Here is a 20,323-nt window from a genome sequence, read left to right as displayed (position 1 = left end):
TTTCTACAGCCATTGAGTTTGTCACAAATTGACAGAAGTCTGCTATAATTTCAGCAGTCACAAGAACTACAGAAATAGCACTGGAATGACTTGCTAACTGCTCAACCCCACAGGTGCCACTTTACCTTGCTTATTTAAGGGTCGTTTTCTCACACAGACACAAATTCTATGTTCTTCAATCTTTAGGGGGGAAAAAAGAAAGACACAAATCAAAGCAAGACCAGAACTCCTGGCATCCCTATTCCCTAGTCCATACAGGCAGTACCTTTTTACTAAAACTCATGATGGCGTAACCCATTTCTAGGTAACTATGGCAATATTAATCAGGTTGAAGGGGGTGGAGAATTGTGAAAGAAAGTATGATGTGATGCTGTCCCCTGCAGCAAGGTTATGTGCTGAAGCAGCAAGAATGATGCAATTATGCAGAATTAATCAGGTCTTCAAAACCAGAGCTTTTGTGGTAAACCATGCAGCCTCAGATGATTCTGCTCTTATGTTACAATACCACCAGCTGTCACAAGCAGTCTTGTCCTGGAGAACATTCATGATTGTGACTCTGAATGAAAAATTCTACGACCAAGGGCCCAACAAGAACTTAACAACTTCTAAGATTTTGCAACTCAAAACTATGCAAGTTTAAGCAGACCAATGTCAATATACATCAGACACCCCTTAAATTATCTGCACAAGCATAACAGGCAGACAGGGTTAGAACCTACTTTTAGAATATGCTTTATGAAATAATGTTCTCCGGTTATAGCAACAAGAAAAATGATGTTCTCCGGTTATAGTTCTCCGGTTTAGTTTGACTATACGAGTGTACATTACTCTAAGTATCAATAGATTATGCAAAATTAACATCCCATTGCTTTCCAAAACAAATACTTCTGTTGCAATGTTTTGGATGGCTTTACTCTACACCAAATTTATGCTGAACATTACATGTGTGTTCTTTACTACTGTAGTTACTTACCGGGTCATTCATGGATATTGGCTGGAAATTTATAGTGGCTCTATATTCCTTAACCATACGTGCAAACTCCCAGTTTGGACAACTGCTGTCAAATCCCTGTAGGACAAAGTAATAAATTTTACCTTATTATTTTGTTATAGCAAGCAGGGACAGAAAAGGGCACACACAGAAAGAGGCCCAGGCTGCAACTCACTTGATCATGTCTGATGGTTATGAATACAAATCAGGTAGCCAGAAATGCAAGAAGATTGAACAAAGGATCATGGGATGTGTGCAGGAAGGAGCCTGTGGTGTAGTGGCCTCAAAAGATGTTTGAGCCCCGAAAGAAAGGACCAAGGACACTACTGTAGTTTTTTATCCCACATGTGAATCAACAAGGAAATGAAATGCAGGGAGAGGTATATACTCATTTGGGCAATAGAAATACATTTTGCATGTATTCTACCATTATTAATGCTTCATTACTACTATGGCCAAATTCACTTTACGTCCTGCCTAGTATTTTGTTCTTCATGATCCAACAAAGTTGTACAAGACCACAAGAAAACCTATAAAGTTTTATTGAATACCCAAACCACACATGCAGAAATCCATGTGGTGCTGCATACTTTTCAGAGCAAGTGCACATTACGATGCAAAACTCACATGGATTTTGTGCAGTGGAATATCCAAGGATCTCCTTGCCACTCATTACCCTCCTAATCTGCAAGTTCGGATTCTCCCACATGGGTTTCTGAATGCATCTTTGTAAAACCCACATGGTTCTCTACATCTGTTGAGTTTGGTGGGACACATAGTATCCTAGAGTCACTGCCAGCAGAGCTCTTCTTGACCACGGCTCCTCCTCTCCTCATTTTGGGCCTCAGAGGGCAGCCATTTCTTCCCTTTGCACTATTTTTGCTGTGCCAATTATGAGATGCAGCAGCAAACACAGGTTTTGCTTGATCTTTTTATTCTATCTGCTAAACAGGAGGGAGAACCATCATTGTTTCAATTCTCTTTCTGCTGGGGCGAGGTACCATCTGTCCCCTATATGTTCCTAATGAGACGAACACCCCATGATGTTCAATGGGGCTTACTCCCAAAAAAGTGCATATAAGATTGAAGCCCAAGTCACAGGAAAGGCAGCTTGCAATTTGTCTCACAAGCTACTACTTCTCTACTTGCACAGGTCCTTGTGCTTTATGTGCCTGAATTAAACATGTGTCTTCCTGCCATCAGTCAAATCTTCTGCCCTCCCAGTTTCACATTACAGACAGACTGTCTTCCAAAAGGTGGCTAAAGATCATACCTTACCTGTGCTCGCTTATTTCTTATCTCAGAGAACTGGGCTCTTTTCTCTTCTCTCTTGTTTTTCATTTTTTCCATCTCTTTCACAATGTTAGATTTCCTCCGTGCTAAGGAAAGCAAGACTGCCATCAACACTACAGAAATTTCACAAGCACATAACTCTAACCCAGAGGTCTCCCAGCAAGGCAAACCTCAATAATTCAGGTTACCACCATTTATTACCTTCAGTTAAAATATCCATTGATAGGGAATTTTTTTTTTTTAATTAACCACCTGGTTCTTCAGAAAGAGACAGAAAGGCCTCCTCTATTGGCCTGACTAGGGCCACCTGCCATTTGGCTTTTCTTCTCCAAATACATCTTCTCTAGTGGCCATGCCACCTGGTCATTATGTAATTGCTAATCTCTACATTTTCTTCTCTCCTTCCTTTCTGAATAGAATCTATTCCAGTGGTTCCCAACCTTTTAGCATCTAGACCCACCTAGAAAGGTTTCATGTTATAGCCACAGGAAGCTTGAGTGGCCAGTAATGGTGACTGGGCAGCAGTGCTCTTCCCCCCCCCCCCCCCGGCACAAGTAGCAGGTTGTTTAACCGTTGATGTACATAGCCTAATCTGCCTTGTCAGTTTTGTGACCCACCAAGAACTGGGTCGTGATCCACTGGTGGGCCACAGCCCACAGTATGGGAACCATTCAATTGTAAGCTATTTTGCTGCATTGTTAGCCACCTTGGGCAATTTTGCGAACTTAGCTCCAAATAGATTTTCACACTATGTCCAACTGCCAGATTTTTTATTACTGCTTCTACAATTAACATGGCATACACATCACAAGACAGTTTACTGCTACAAAAAGTTGAGGGATTTGTCCATGGATCTAAGGAATCATATGGCAAAGCTGTGTGTTTTTTTTTACCTTGACTTGCAGAAGTAACAATTCTGAGAGACTGTGGAAGTTCTTCTGTCATTTCATTGCCATTTGGTTGTGTGTTACATCTGTCAAGTCTTGAACGAGCTCGTGCAACTATACAGAGAGGAAGCCATTGGTTAAAAGCAGTACAGAGACAACATCAGAAGTAGCAAAATGTTTGTTGTGCTTCATCAATGCCCAAAAGGGCCTTCACGATAGGATTTACCCAGGAAGTACAGGGATAAGTCCAGACCAACACACTTATGCCATTTTTATTATGTTTCATCAGGGTAACTGCCTATTCCACACCTACTAATATGACAGGAAAATTGATTAGCAGCAAGTAATATACAGATAAGCAGCTATGTCAGCTCGTATGCTACAGCACAGGTTCACAATTGTAATTTTGAATGCCTTTTTATATTCCAGTAGAAGTTCTTGGATCCCACAGCCTTGAGTTGTGCCTTATAAAGCTTTCAGCCCAATCCTATTGTTACAAGGGCTGGGTTGGGCAGACCCCTCAATAATTGCTAATACCTCCAATTTAAGTATGGGGGTGTAAAAATTACTTCCCTATTTAGGCAGCACAGTATCTTGACTTGCTGGCCCTCTAAAATTCAGCTTGTAACCCCCTCAACTCTTATCTTGCAAACACTCTGGTAGTTAAAGCTGTCATCCTTGTTTATCTGCCATCTCCTTTGATCCTCATCCCAGCCTGAATACACCCAATACTGCAGGATGTATGCTGCCATTGGGTAGCACATATAGGTTTGGGCTGCTTGGTTTGTGGTTTTCTAAGCCTCTTCCAGGCTCAGTGCATGCCAATTCAAGCTCCCCTGCCAATTTGGAATGCAAGTAGAATAAGGACTTGCCCCTGAAGCTGCACTGGGCACCATAGGTAGGTAAGGCATGGTGTTCTACCACCCAGTGATGGAGCAAGGGTTAGTAGTGATCCCAACTTTTGACTGGCTGCTGACGCTAGTCAAATATTATGGGGTCTCAAGTGCAAGATTCAGTGTAGAGGATCTGGTACTAGGGATCTTTCATTTGTAGCAATAATTGCTGCTGCATGGGCAGTATGACGTTTTCCCCATAGCAACTGAACTAATAGTTAGAAGACGAGCAATTTGACAAGCCTCTTTACTATGGAAGAGCTCAAAGAGGCAATAGGTAGGTATGAGACTGGTAAAGCAGCTGGCATTGATGAGATTCGAGTCAAGCAGATTAAACATTTTGGACCTAAAACAAAAGAATGGACACTTAGCTTTTATAATAGATGTTTAAGTACCATTCAAATACCCAAGATACAGAGGAAGGACCTTGTGACAGCCATATGTAAACCAGGCAAGCCACCAGAGGATCCAAAAAGCTATAGGCTCATCTCTCTTCCTAGCCATCTCTATAAGATATGAGTGTTTAAACCTGAACCAACTGGGAGAGACAGTAGAGCTCCTGCTTATACCGCAACAAGCAGGTTTTAGACCTGGTAAAACCTGTGTAGCTAAAATCCTTAATTTAACACAAGAGAGGATGGCTTTGAATAAAAAGAAATTAAAGGAGTGATTCTTACTGCAGCCTACAATATGGTTAATCAAGCTGCACTGCTGAAGAAAACCTATCTTACAAAGAATTTTAAATCCACAAAAGTTATAGATTTTTTTGTAGATTTTCAGAGACAACACAGCCAATGGAGAATCCAAAGAAATGGACTGCCACAGGGCAGCGTATTAGCCCCTATGCTATTTAATGTATATACTAATGATCTGGCAATCACTACATAGAGCGCAACTTTTGAGGCTGTTGAGGAAAGACTGACCAAGGCTTTGAATCTATTGAATATATACTATAGGAATAATAAATTAAAATCAAATTGTTTAAGGACACAACTCTGTGTTTGCCATTTGAAAAAACCAAGAGGCATCAAGAACATTGCAGGTAAGGTGAAATGGAACTAGCCTAGAATATTGTACTACTGCCACATATTTGAGAGTAACATTGGATCATACACTTGCTTTTAAGAAACATTGTTTTAACACCAAATAGTAAGTTTTCACTAGAAATTATATTTTGAGGAAAATAACGGACACAAGATGGGTGCCCAACCACATATATTAAGAACTTCCATATTACCATTATGGTACTTGATGGAGAATATGCCGCCTGTCTATTATAGAGCAAAACATGCAGAACAGATGGATGTGGCTTTAAATGAAATAGCAAGATTAGACATCCTGTGACCAAAGCCAACCACAGTACAAAAGGTGCATTATCTAGCAGGCTTTCCCCCTCCTAAATTTTGTGGGGGGGGGGGAAGTGTGGTGCAGAAACAGTGGGTTAAAGCGACAACCTTAGAAACACATCTGCTATATGGCCATCAACTCCTGCAGTTGATTGAGATCAAGGAATACTTTCCTTTGGACTGTGCCCCCCCCCCCCCACAACCAGTCACCACAGACTGCTCTGGAATTATGGAAAGCAAGTAATGAGCTGCTGAGTGAATAATAATAATAATAATAATAAACTTTATTTATATCCCGCCCTTCTCCCTAAAGGGACCCAGGGCGGCTAACATAAAAAACACATTTAAAAACAAAGACAAATAGCAGATAAAAACATTAAAAACACATTAACAGTGACCTTAAAAAACAGTAGTCAGATTAAAAGACAGAATAAAAAGAGTGCAAAAGAGCAAGTTACAGAGGAATCAGGCCTGTAAAAACTACAAAATGTGTAAAAAATGTTTAAAAGGCCAAAGAATCAGAAGGCTTGTGTAAACAGCAGTGTCTTCAGGCCTCGCCGGAAACTCTCAAGTGAGGGAGCCATTCTCAAGTCAAGGGGAAGGGAGTTCCATAATGTTGGTGCCACTACCGAGAAGGCCCTATTTCTTGCAGCCGGCCCCCCGGACCTCCTTGGGTGGCGGCACTTGTAGAAAGGCCTTCTCTGATGACCTGAGAGGGCAAGCTGGATTGTACGGGAGTAGGCGGTCTCTAAGATATCCTGGCCCAGAGCAGGCACAAACATATGGGCACAAACATATGCTGGTCTGCTGCCTGGCCAAGAACAACCCTTGCCTGTATGGAAATCTTTAAACAGATTGCATGCTGGGATAGGAAGATCAAAGGATAATTTGAGGAAATGAGGTTTCCTCATAGAAGACACTCTGAATGTGAAGAACAAACCACCTTACATATGTTACAGTGTATACAGTGCCCTTCAATATGTACAGAGGAAGATTTTATGTTGGCAAGAGGGAATGCTGTTGAAGTGGCCCGTATTGGACGGATGATATCTAGTTTTAACTTTATGTATATTGTTATTTTATATGTATAAAATAACATCTCTGTAGGTGCTTCCGACACAAATAAAGAAAGCTAAAAATCTGGATTTTCAAACATAGTTTTCAACTATCTTCTAGCCCAGTGGTTCCCGAACTCCTGCAAGGGAGTTGGGAGCCACCTAAGTAGGTGCGGGGCAGAGCTAAGGCAGTGACATAATCCCTAAGATTACACCACTGTTGGAAACAGAAGGGGTTTTGCCTACCTCCTACAAGCAGCACCTGCATCTGGGGGAGGGTTGCAGGGAGCCCTGCAGATGCCTCTACAGGGCTCCCCAAGCCTCAGAAACTGAAAAGTGATCAGAACCCACTTCTGGTTTTCAACTGTAAGCCAAGAAGTGGGTTCGGATCACTTTTTCAGTTTGAGACTTGGGGAGCCCTACAGTGGTATAGGACCCCCTCCCGAATGCAGGTGCTGCTTGTAGGAGGTAATAATAATAATAATACAGGTATTTAGATACCGCCTTTCATGGTCTTCAGATTTCTCCTCAGACTTTATTTCAAGGCGGTTTACACAGGCAGGCTATACTAAATCCTATAGGGATTTTTACAATTGAAGAAGGTTCTGTCTTTCAAGAACTACAACATTTCAGATGTATCCTTTTATGACCTGGTATCACATTCTGGCCTCCAGTTTCCTCCCACACAAGCTGACAATCCTTCATATCTCACTTGAAGGGCGGCCAAAGAGCAAATGGAAAAACTCGGCTGGGCTTGTCAGCTGCTTCAAGGTCTCGCCGTTCACAGTGCCGGTGGCCTCGAACTGGCGACCTTCAGCTGTTATCTTCAGGCAACAGGAGGCTCTACCCTCTAGACCAGACCTCCTGCCCTCCTGCCTGTAAGCAAATCCCCCTGCTGGGGATCATATTGCTACCTTCCCCCCACCCTTAAAGAGGCATAGGCCAGTGCCTCCCAGTCTGATGGGTCACAACCCACCAGTTTGGGAACCACTGTTCTAGACCAACAGACTAGGACAGCTATTTTCAGCCTCTTCATGGCACACTGTGAAGGTGCTAAAATTGTCAAGTCACATCATCAGTATTTTTACTATCAGACAGGACACACTGCACTGCTGGCCAGGGGCTCACATCCCCCAACAGCCCTACTAATATATAACTCTCCCCCAAACTCCCACAGCACATCCACAGACCATTTACCACACACCAATGTGCCATGGCATACTGGTTGAAAATCACTAGGCTAGAAGATGGTTGAGAAGTATTTGAAAATCCACATTTGTAGCTAGATAATTAGGTACACTATTGAAGAGACAGTCCAGCTCCCAGACATTTAAGATCCCTTTCAAAAATGCACATTTACAAGATCTTTTGTATCCAGAAGAGCAAGCTAGCCTTACCCTATTGCGACTTGCACAATACAGGTGAAGAGTAATATTTTGCTGGACTTAACTCACCAGAAAGAGCAGAATGACTTCGTGTTGGAATAGAAGCAGAAGATTCAACCTCCATCTCATTTTCTAGAGGGTTATTCTGCATTTCTGCTATGACAGACATCTTGCTAGCTTGGAAGCGCAACCCTAAGGATAAAGGGGAAAGTTATGCCAATGGGTAACTCAACAGGTAGCAAAGAGAAAATATTTCCTGCAAAATATTTCAGTTCCTACACACACCCGCTTATTATTCAGTCAGCTGTTCAGACAATTAAAAACAGTTTTAGCACACTGGCAGTCCAATAAACACATTTGGCATAGTCATGAGATCAACAAATCCCTGTGACAACTCACTTTTGCTTGCCAAAAACCCACATCAGTTTTTGTGCAGCAACAACAAAAGTGATCACAAAATTGATCACATCTGAACTTTTACCGTATCGTTTACATCAGGCACCCTAGCTGTTAATACAAACAGGAATGTATCTGCTGGGGGTGTACAAATAAGACATGAAAATGGCAAGCATCTTTTGAGATTCAGAAACATAACTGACATCTAACTGATAATACTAAACAGCAACCTGCTAAGTACAAAGAGGACAGTTCGAAATGCCAAGACAGTAAAAATCCTACATTAACATCCCAGATATTGAATCTAGAGAACTGGCAGTTATAATTTAAAACTGAGACAAATAGTAAGCTACTCCTTGTATACCTGAATGCGGACTTTCAAGCTCAAAAAGGAACCAAACTTAGGAAACACCTCCCCATAATTGACTTTTTTTTCAGTTACTTAAAATTTCCATGCTCATATTTCTATTTACATCTGTACTAAAATACTGGATCTCAACTAAGGACTGTTGCAATCTGAACCACAATAAATTCTGATTGACCTTTTTACCTTGCAGAATTATCACGAATATTAAGTTATCATTGTCAAAAAACAGAGCAGTGGTCTATTGTGCTCCTTTCTAAAACCAGTCTGTTTGTATGCAATGATATTAAACTGGAGGATTGGGCTAAAATTATAAAATAAACTAAATGAGCAATGATGACCCTAAATATAATTTCCCTTTGAGATGTTACCAAATATACACCATCACTTTCAGATCTTGACAAAACAAACCAGCGCAAGAAATGAACAATCTCTTAGGGCTTGTTTTGCTTAAGTCCTGGTCTTGACAGATTTATTCAACCAGAGCTTGCTCTCACTCAGTTCTAAGAACTTTAATAATGTTAGCAGCCTACCAATTCAATCTTGCCCACTATTCAATTCTTGCTTGAAAGTGGGACTCCTACTTTCCTGCAAAACCGGGGGGGGGGGGGTGAGTATTGCTTATAATTTTAACTTGGTGGGAGACATTTGCAACAAGATGCCAACATTTTATGAGATTGTTAGACAGTTATGTCACCTCATGTGCAACCAACAACTCCAATACTTTTCTTCCTATAAACCCTATAAACTGAACAGATAATGATTTTTACTAACCTGATGTGGAGGTCAAATAAATAATAATAATAATAATATTTATTATTATTATTAACAGTATTTATATACCGCTTTTCAACTAAAAGTTCACAAAGCGGTTTACAGAGAAAAATCAAATAACTAAATGGCTCCCTGACCCAAAAGGGCTCATAATCTAAAAAGATGCAAAGGAATACTAGCAGACAGCCACTAGAACAGACAGTGCTGGGGTGAGGTGGGCCAGTTACTCTCCCCCTGCTAAAAAAAGGAGCACCCACTTGAAAAAGTGCCTCTTACCCAATTAGCAGGGGTATTAGCATTGCCCATCATACAAACAAAGATTTGTTCTGAAGCAGAGAACCAAGCTTTTGAGTCTTTTAGCCCTCATGAATGCAGACCAACTCCTGAAAATGCCATTACTATGTCTTCCAAGTAACAATGAGCCTCTATGTTAGTATATATAACACACAGCACACATGATGCCACATAAGACACCTATCTCAGAAGACTGACTGGGGGGTAGGGGAGAGGCCAAAACAGGATAAGCTTATATTAAGCCACCCTGCTAACTAGGCAAAGAGGCACTTATTCAAGTGATGCTCCTTTTTATATATTTATATATTTTTATTTTTATTTCCATCCCTATTTACACCAGCAAGGTCTCTTTTCTAGTGACAATTTGCTAGTGTTTCTTCTGCATCTTTTTGGATTCTGAGCCCTTTTGGGAAAGAGAGACATTTAGTTATCCGAGTCTCTGTATACCACTTTGTGAAAAAGCAATGTATAAATATTAATACTACTATCCAAAACATCCAGATAGAATTTCTAAAAAAAATGTGACTTATATACACAGGGGAAGCAGACTGCATAGGATGTCTCAACTTTCATGCCTTATGATTACCATAAGACTTGGTAATCATTACCACCTTCTAGACTTGGGGCATTATTGCCTCCAAATCAACAGCAACAGGGAAACTGATTTTTTAGATACAAAACTAATTGCAATATTAATAGCCATTAGTAGTTTTTACCTTCTTTTGGAGCAGGAATTTTTGAGAGCGTTGTCCTGCGATTTTGTCTCTGAAGTTTAAGAAGAATGTTGATGAGATCTTTCATTTGCAATACAAAAATTCACAATATTCATAGAGCTGTTTCAATCATAGTTACTTCAACAGTTATGGATAGTTAGAACACAGAGGGGCGGTGTATAGTCTTAAAACAGAAAGCTGAAATGTGTTATATTAAATTGCATTTATGTTCCCAAATAAGGATCAGAATTACTTTTATGAACTTGGAAATACAATAAACAGGTGGAAAGTGTTGATTATGGCAGAAGATTTCAGTCAATGTTTAAAAAAATAAATTGGATTTCAGTGTTAAAGGCTAACCATGCATGCCTACCAAAGTCATTTTATCTCCAATTTGTTCCTGGTTATAAGCCTATTAAAAGTGGAAATATAGGTGTCTGGCAAGATAAGAATTCAAAATGAAAGGATAACATCTTCTACTCTGGGATATCACACTTGATTGTACTTTGATTTCATTTCATCCAAACTTTCACTTAGCATAACTAAAATTGATTTGGTACTACAATCTACAGGCATGCTTCTGTAACCACAGGGTTCTGTTCTGGAACCCCTGCAGATATGTGACTCCACAGACACCTCACCAATCCTCTGGAGGTGAGCTCTGTTCCCCTCTGGAGGGTCTTCTGAGCCCCACAGAGGCCACACATATCCCCCTGCTGCCTCTGCCAGCTCAAAACTTCACTTCTGGAAAGGGAAAGAACTTTGCTTCCAGTTTTTTCAACAATACTGGAAGTGACTTTTTCCCCTTGTTACAGTCAATCTGAGCCTGGTAGGGCCGCAGGCAGATGCACATGGCCTCTGCGAGACTCAGAAGACCCTTAGGAGGCGAGGAGAGCAGAGCTCCCTTTGCCTCCGGAGAGGGTATGGATATCCAGCCCACAGATAAGTGAAACCACAGATACGAAATCTGCAGATATAGGGGGGCCATCCCTGTGTACAGATTGTGCCTTCATCACCTTGGAAGAGATACAAAATCAGAAAGGCCTAAAGAATCTGAATAATATTTGGCTGCAAAGCATAGAAGTGATAGAGGAACTAGATTTTTTCTTCTTCTCACAAAAGTTCCATGACAGCAGATACTATTACCTTTTCAGAGGCATTTTAAAACTACATAGAATGTTCATAAGTACAGTGGTACCTCGCATAACGAATGCCCCGCGCAGCAAAAAACCCACAGAACAAAAGCGGTGTGGGAAGTTTGCTAACTCGCATAACGAATTTTTATGACTTATGCTTCGCATAACGATTTTTTTTTTATTGTCCTGGTTTGTCTTAAGGGGGGGATCTTCATGTCCCTTTATGATCCCGTCCACCCAAGTAAGGGGCGGATCTTCATGTCCCTTTATGATCCTGTCCACCCTAGTAAGGGGCGGATCTTCATGTACCTTTATGATCCCGTCCACCCTAGTAAGGGGCGGATCTTCATGTCCCTTTATGATCCCATCCACCCTAGTAAGGGGCAGATCTTCATGTCCGCTTGCTCCCAGGAAAGTGTGCACAGGATTACAGCCTTCAAACTCCCCACTCAGCATCCCCCCATCGCTCATTCACCCTCTCACTGACCAATTTCCTTCACGTTCCCCCATGATCACGGCAAAAGCAAGCAATTGAGTGCAGCTGCTGTGTCCTCCCCAGCTTAGAGCACAATCCTGTGCGTGTCTCCTCAGAAGTAAGTCCCATTGTGCTTACTCCCAGGAAAGTGTGCACAGGATTACAGCCTTCAAGCTCCCCACTCAGCATCCCCCCCCCCCGTTTTTGAAATCCTCTGTACAGTATGTATGCCTTTAAAGAGCACTTAATAAATACTTTGTAAACCAAATTTGACTTTGTTCTGACTTTTCTTGCCCATAGGAACGCATTAATTAAATTTCAATGCATTCCTATGGGAAAACGCGCTTCGCAAAATGAAAAACTCGCATAACGAAAGGACTCGTGGAACGGATTAATTTCGTTATGCGAGGCACCACTGTATTGACTCTGAGGTCAAGGTTTTTGTAGAAAACGGGAAGGAGCAAGACAGACAAGTGCTGAGTTTAGAATACAGAGCATTGGGGGAAGAGAGCTAGAAGGTGGCTTGGGATGGCAAAGAATAAACATACCAAGTCAATCATTAGACAGGTTGCTAGCCTTCAAATCAAATTATAAGCCTAGTCATGCAATTAAAATCAAGGAATTCCTTAGCAACTATGAAAAATTAAACGGATTAGTGAGTCCTACATCAAGACATTTGGTCCTTGAAAAATTAAATCCTATTTAAATTAAAACCAAGTATCTCATAGGCACTTATCACAACAGGGGTGCATGAAAGGTGATTGTGTTCTCTCCCTCCACCCCTTAAAAGAATTATTAGCCCCTAAAATGGATTTATTTTCATTGATTCCACACAGAAAGGTCATTCATATAATAAGGTCAGAAGCAAAAGTTATCTTAATCCTAAAATATAAGAATTTTCTATTAAGCTATCCTGTTGACATCGGTGTGGACTGCAAGATTTTAAAACCTCTGTTAGCAGAAATGCTGAAGCTGAAGCGCAAAAATCCTATTCATGTCTAATCAGAAGCCCCACTGTGTTCAAAGGGGCTACCCCCAGGAAAGTGTGGGACTAGGATTGCAGCCTTAATTATGGTTATTACAGAGAAGATTACAATCCTAAATACATTTACCAAGGAGTAAGCTGCCACTGAACTCAATAGGATTTACTTCTAAAGAAATATTTTTAGGCTTGCACAGTACACTGAAAAGTTATTGCCTCATCATGAACAGGAACCAATGAAATTAGCTTGACACAGACTGTTTTGTTGCTAGAGAATTTTTGGTGGGATTAAAATTTAAAGGTTTTGGTTTGAGGTCAGTTATAACCTGGAACTATTTACTATATAGTAAATCTACCACAGCTATTGAGCAAGTTCAGACACAAGATGGGCAAGACATAAGTGCCCTCTCTAAATCCTGGTATTTAATACGTTCATATGACATTAACCTAGACGCATAGGTCCTGTTGATTTTATTACTTGTGGCTGTATATTGAATATAGATTAAAGTTTCCTAAAGTAAATGACACAAAGGATTAATATGTATTAATAGTACAAACATTAAAGGTCTCAGAGGTTAAGAGGCAAGTATTACATAGCAATGCGTTTCTGAGTAAACATCTTAAATTTGAAATTGAATTAAAATTCAAGTTTGGAAATTTCGGTGCTCTGACAAAAACAGGAGAAATAACTACAGAATCACCTACCTGTGTGGTTACATTCTCCCGAACAGGAAGGCTCTCTTTCCCATCAACTACTGGGGTTGTAAACAACTCTGGATTTATTGCTACCACATCATCAAAGTCAATCTTCAAAGGAAAAAATAAAACTGAGTGGAAAACATAACATATACCTAAGCATCTAACTCAAATAGATAGCCAGCTGTCCAAATCAAAGATTTGTATGGCATGATAGTTAAAGCATGAGAAGTACACCAATTGCTCCCCTGAGCAGATATTGAAGGAGCTTATTAAAGACTCGTTAAAGAGCTCATTCAAGCTGCATATAGTTCCAATGGAGGCATGTAGCAAAGCCCATTTGCCACAAATGCTTTAATCTTCTAGAAGCTAATCTTAGCACATCCCAGTCATTCCCCGATTTCTGCTGTAGGACAGCCCCAAGTATTTGCTCAGTAACTACTACTTACTGAAATAAACTCAATAAAAGACCAATACTCCAAAAAGTGAAGTGTTCAATATCCAATTCAGAACCAATTAGCCTCTGCAGTAAATTTCTCCCCCTCAGTTTTGAACATGTTCAGAGGGAGAGTGAACAAAGGATGCCCCTCTGTCCACCTCCTTGACTTTAGAGTGACATCATAATCCTATTGCTAATGCTGCAACATTCTAACAATCATTTTCTTGAACTGCAGAGACACCCACAGAGTAAGTAGTAAGTACATACTTTGACTCCAGGTCAACTGTTCGATTCCTACTTCACAAATTGTACCACGAGAAACAAATTGCCCATTACTAATTTTAAACACAACAGTACTCTTTAGTTTTTTTCATGCTTGCTGCATTGCAAGAAAGTAATGAACAGCTCTGAATCCAGTTGGTTCATAATACATGTTATTTTATTGTATGATATGCAGCCCATCTAGCCATGTTTACATGGAGATTAAGTTCCACTGAGTTCCATAATGAACTGAGTTCATTATGACTTGCTTGCAAGTATGCAGCCTAAATTATCAAAATTCCCAAGCCAGTGCTTTTAAGGCCTCCTCTACACTAAGTACCGCCTACACAGGTTGGCAGTCAACCACAATCCATTGGGAGAAAGTCGGTCAATTTCCAGGGGATCTCCTAGTGTCTACTATCTACACGTATTCTTGCAAAGAACACTGGACTAGGTGGACCTGGATTTCAGCAAGATCAGATACTTATGTTCTCAAGCAAACCAGAGTATATGCCCTTGTTCAACACTGTTTAGCACAAAGAGTTCCTGAGGATGCACACCTCCTTTATGTTTTAAAATGTACAAACATAGTAGCAGACTACAGTGATTCAGTGATGAGACAAGCAATTCTAGTAAGACACATACACTTGTCCTCCAGTTTGTTGTTTGGATGGAATTCCTGCTAAGAGGACGAATGATGAAGGAAAAAACCTAACAAATGAGGTGAAAATTACTTTTGACAAACCAACTTTTAGCGATTTTAAACGCATTGAAAACTGACTCCTTTTGCTCTTAGGGTGTTATATACTATAGGAGACAGATGAGATGGGGCACTAGCCAACAGCCCACACACATCAAAGAGTGCATCTGGCTGAGCTGACCACTGAACCCTTAAAGTCAGTGTTAAGTGATAGTGCCCCCATGGCATCAGGGGGTGAGCAAAGAAGTACTGGGGGGGGGTGGTCCAAAGCAGAACTCTATCCTAGAGCCCCAATCATTCTGACATTAGCACTGATGGGGGGATTTTTAACCCAAAATTGAAGGAATCCAGCTTAAATGGTTTACACTTTAGGTCTCTGAGCCAAACTACACATTACATTTACCACATGCAGGTGCAATCTGGGTTTCTCTTCTATTGTCATGTAGCAGCTACACAGGGCCACAGCACAGAGGTAGAGAGTATTTAAACACTTCAAAATTGAGGGTTAAATACCCTCCATCAATGTGTCATGGCCTTTATTTGAGCCATGGTAAATGCAATGTGTAGTCCCACTTCGTTACTTGACTCCAATGACAGGCGACAATGACATATTTCCAGTTCTCACCTCTTTCCCTTTAATACTGTTATCTTCAGTCCATTCTACAGATACACTCATTTTTTCCATATTCACAGTCTTGATAGTGGCACCATGGATTGCACCTGAATAAAAGGATATTTGTGTTTAATAAGGCTGTTTTAGAAAAAAATCAATAGAAGACATACCTTAACTCTGTAGTTCTCAAACTTTTTTGATTGGCACCTCCCTTGACCTACTAGGCCATTGGCCACAGCTCCCCATTAGGACTTCAGTTCTATACATTGTATAGGGCAGTGGTTTTATGCAAGGACTTCAAGACTCCCCTGGCTAGTTTCCACAGCTCCCCAAGGAGCTACAGCTCAAATTTCAGGAACCACAGCCGTAACTCATTGGAAATATTTATTAGAAGTATTTCCAGCAGAGATGCAAGCTCTTCTCTGACATTTTGCCCCAACCAAGAACAAAGCATTAATGATAGCTGTAGATAGATATCTGCTTCCTTTCTTTTTCTGATCAATAGTGCTAAGGGGTACAACTTTCTGCAAGATTCTCTCTCCCCCCTTTCTTTTCTCGCTAACTTCATTGAGTGTTAAATTTAATTGTGTGCATATGATGATTCCATTAGTACCACACTGCTTTGAAGAGTACATTCTGCAAGCCAACATACATACTAAAAATGGGGGTGCTCAAGTAATGCTTTGCAACAAATGATGGGAAACGCTTAGTGATGAGAGCTCAAGATCTCCAGAATTGGAGTTAGTTACACTTTAGCTATAATTCACTAGGTTGCACTCTCAGCCTAATCTATTTCACATGGTTGTTGTGAGATAAAAAGGAGGGAGTAAAGAATATATACCACCTTATAAGCTCTCTTTCTCTCTCTCTCTCTCTATATATATACACACACACACACAAATATACATATATTTATATATATAGACCTTTTCCCTTTGTCATTGCTATTAATTATATGCATACATGTATAAGGAGCAATAGTTTTATTTTATTTCAGAGAAAGGAATTGCAGGAGAATTTTATTTCACACTGTGCACATGGGTTGTGGGTGCATCACATGGCAGCTGTGCTTTTCAAAGGACTCGTGGGGAGGCTCTGCCTCACCTGCCTCCACATGGGTTGTGGGTGCTTTCGTGCCTCACATGGCAGTGGTGCTTTTCAAAGGACTCCTGTGTGGAGGCACTGCCTCACCTTCCTCCACGTGGGTTATGGGTGCCTCCCAGGGCAGCAGCGCTTTTCAATGGACTCCATTGGGGAGGCTCTGCCTCACCTGCCTCCGTGTGGGTGCCTCACACAGCGTTGGTGCTTTTCGAAGGACTGCAGTGGGGAGGCACTTGCCTCCCCTGCCCCCCCCCTGCCCCCCCCCACTGCCCGTCCCTTGAATGAAGGACTGGAGAAGCAGCAGCTAGCAGGGGTTCCAGCAACAAGGAGGCTCCACACACTAAGGCCTGAGGCTTCCCTCCTTCAGAATCCCCAGTAGAAGACGGGGGGGGGGAGAGAGAAAGAGGCTCAGCCCCCCTTCCATGTAAACCATCAGGGTTCTAAGAACTTCCATCCCCCACAAGGGAAGGCAACAAGACCCTTTGCGCCTGCGCACTCCACGCCACGAAGCCCTCTCCAGAGCCCAAACATGCCCACTACGGGAAGAGAAAGAAGTCACTTCAAGGCAGATCGCGATTCTTCTTCCCCCGGCTCCCGCTTACCGTTGCTACGCTGGATATTAATCGATAGCCCCGGGTGAAGGCACCTGTAGGCGCTCGTGTCCACGGCTCCGGACATGGCTGACTCCCGAGGGCGAGCAGAGACGCTGCTCTTCTCTCCTCAGGGAACGTATCGGCAAAGAACACGGAACTAACCGCCGCCTTTTTGAACGAGGCGCGCCGCAAAGCTTGCCGGGAAACTACGATTGGCCCGCGAGCGTTCACACTCGCAGAACTACATTTCACAGTGTGCCCTGCTCCCTCCCCCTATCATCCTTTTGTTTTCTTCTGCATGCTAGGAGTCATAGAGCCCAATCCTGAGCATGTCTACTCAGAAGTAAGTCCCAGTATAGCCAATGGGGCTTACTCCCAGGAAAGTGTGGATAGGTTGCAGTCTAAGAGCCGAAGCCTAGGCGTGTCTACTCAGAAGTAAGTCCCATTATTGTCAATGAGGCTTACACCCAGGTAAGCATGGATAGGATTGCAGCCATACAGCCCAATCCTATCCACTCTTTCCTGAGAGTAAGCCCCATTGACTTTAATGAGACTTACTTTGAGTAGACATGCATAGGATTGGGCTGCCAGTCCCCTATGGAATGACACTTGTAAGAGGTCAGAAAAAAAAAAAGAATTAATTTACATTTCAAATTTGAATAAATTTACATAAATGAATTTATTAGAGATGGAACTTATATGAATGAATGAAGGTCTTGCAGTAGCTCAAGGCCTATAAAAGGCCTTTTACAAAGCAAGGCCAGCCTTTCCTTCACTGCCACTGCTCCATTACAGATGTGAAACAGCTAGTAATGGAGGGAGCCCTTATCCCACAGCTCAGATGAGAGGTCTAACAGTCATCCTCACACTGAGAGCAGCTGCATTGGGCCAGCATGGGCTCCAGCAAGTCACCAGAGGGCCAGAGACTCATTGCAGACTGGGGCTCCTGGTGGCCTGAATTGGGAGCCCGTGAGGGCTGCAAGTGGCCCCCGGGCCGAGGTTTGGGCACCCCTACTTTAGTCCAATGGATGTGGGTGTTCTGGCCTGTTTTTCCGGAAAGCTATTTACAACTCAGAATGGGTACCAGAATCTGGAATTTGGGGGGGGGGTGACTTACTATATCAGTTCCAATTGTCTTCATCATTATTGTTATTTTCACTATTCACTAATAAAGGGAGAAAAGTTTAAAAAAAATTAGTTCAGTGGACCCTGTGATTTGGTTGCTCTGCACATTTTGGAAGTTGGTGATCCTGTCCCTTTTTCTGAAAACTATTCATTGCCTGGATCTGAACATGGAATTTGCAGTCATTTGGGGTCTCATTTTATCACTGTCATCTAATATATTATTATATATGATTCTTCCTTTCCTTGGTACCTGAAGATCAGCCATTTAAAACTATATGCTAAAAACAGGTTTTGGCTGAGAAGCAGTGAACACAAATTTGCAAGGGTGGTCGTTTCTAAAGCATTGTTCTCATGTGCCTCTAATGTACTGTATACCAGTGTTTCTCAGCATTTGTCCTCTGCTGTACCACCTCACATGGCCCACCTATTCGAAGTACCACTGGAAGTAACTGGCAGTGACATCATCCCCAGTTATTGTGGCTTGGGAGGCCAGATTCGATGCAACAAACACCAGTAAGAGGCTTAGGGTGAACGGGAGGGCTTTTTCAAGTGCAGGAAAGCATGCTTTGGAGCTCTCCCTGCCAAGCCAGGCCTCCTACTGCAGTTTGTTGTGTCATGTTACTAGCCTCACTGGTGGGCAGCAGGTGTCCAAGGGTCCCACAAGTACCACCAGATACTACCTCAAGTACCACTGGTGGTATCCATACCACTAGTTGAGAAACACTGCTGTATACTATGGTGTTTTGTGTGATACTGTTAGAAAATGTCTGTGCTGGCATGTTCCGTGCTGTTCTGAATGGATTCTAGCTGGGCAAGGGTTAATAAAAGCATGCTATTGGAATGGTTACAGGTCTAAAATATTGTTGTCTCATTTTACTGCGTCCACTCTGAGCTGTGCCCCTTTCATTTTGTGTCCTTTTCATTTATTAATGGCTTGTTCCAGTTTATTCCATTACAGTTTTTACACAGTCCCCCAAACTACCCTCCTTATTACTATTACAATGTAATATTCATGTCTCACCCAGAGTATGCTTGCCTCTCTGGATACAAGAATACTGTTATCTGTGTTCCAATGCCTGCCTCATCTCTTTTCCTGTCTAATCCTAATTTGTCAGACTTTCAGATACACCATGCAGACCACTGCAAATCAGGCAGCATATGATAAAAGTACATATAATACTATTCAGGTGTTGGCAACCTTCAGTCTCGAAAGACTATGGTATCGCGCTCTGAAAGGTGGTTCTGGAACAGCATCTAGTGTGGCTGAAAAGGCCAATTCAAGAGTGACAATCCCTTCCACACTGGGAGCAAGTGCAGTCTGTCCCTGGTCTGTCTCCCTGGCTATGGGCCTTCCTTCTTTGTCTCTTAGCCTCAGACTGTTGGCCAAGTGTCTCTTCAAACTGGGAAAGGCCATGCTGCACAGCCTGCCTCCAAGCAGAACACTCAGAGGCCAAGGTTTCCTATCTGTTGAGGTTCATTCCTAAGGCTTTCAGATCCCTCTTGCAGATATCCTTGTAGCGCAGCTGTGGTCTACCCGTAGGGTGCTTTCCCTGCACAAGTTCTCCATAGAGGAGATCCTTTGGGATCCGACCATCACCCATTCTCACAACATGACCAAGTTCCAGTGCGCGAGGCCTGGATAAAGTGGGTATGGAGGATAGACTGTTACCCATGCAGCAAATTCCCCCTCTCCACATCGCTGGAATGAGAAAACTAAAACTACACATATCACCTAATTACAGACTGTGTGTTTGGAATGGTCAAGTGACACTTTGCTCAGGACAAAAGTAGTGTGCAGTGGCTTCCACAAG

At 42.0% G+C, this 20,323-nt stretch overlaps 1 protein-coding gene across 2 annotated transcripts in view; it reads right to left on the bottom strand.

Annotated features, from left to right (window-relative positions):
- Window positions 1–17,028, bottom strand: part of KIF2C (kinesin family member 2C) — a 32,081-nt gene extending 15,053 nt beyond the window's left edge. For both annotated transcript variants that reach the window (XM_066623582.1, XM_066623583.1), the window contains exons 1-9: window positions 16,885–17,028; window positions 15,706–15,800; window positions 13,690–13,791; window positions 10,395–10,443; window positions 7,920–8,042; window positions 3,178–3,285; window positions 2,270–2,370; window positions 974–1,069; window positions 126–180 (exon numbers count right to left, since the gene is read on the bottom strand). In XM_066623582.1, the coding sequence (XP_066479679.1) occupies window positions 126–180; window positions 974–1,069; window positions 2,270–2,370; window positions 3,178–3,285; window positions 7,920–8,042; window positions 10,395–10,443; window positions 13,690–13,791; window positions 15,706–15,765 (694 nt within the window). In that variant the 5' untranslated portion in view covers window positions 15,766–15,800; window positions 16,885–17,028. The remainder of the gene's footprint in view (window positions 1–125; window positions 181–973; window positions 1,070–2,269; window positions 2,371–3,177; window positions 3,286–7,919; window positions 8,043–10,394; window positions 10,444–13,689; window positions 13,792–15,705; window positions 15,801–16,884) is intronic.
- Between the last annotated feature and the right edge of the window lie 3,295 nt (window positions 17,029–20,323).

This window comes from Tiliqua scincoides, chromosome 4 (assembly GCF_035046505.1).
Source record: "Tiliqua scincoides isolate rTilSci1 chromosome 4, rTilSci1.hap2, whole genome shotgun sequence".
Lineage (NCBI taxonomy): Eukaryota > Metazoa > Chordata > Lepidosauria > Squamata > Scincidae > Tiliqua > Tiliqua scincoides.
This window is presented reverse-complemented; position numbering and strand designations above follow the sequence as displayed.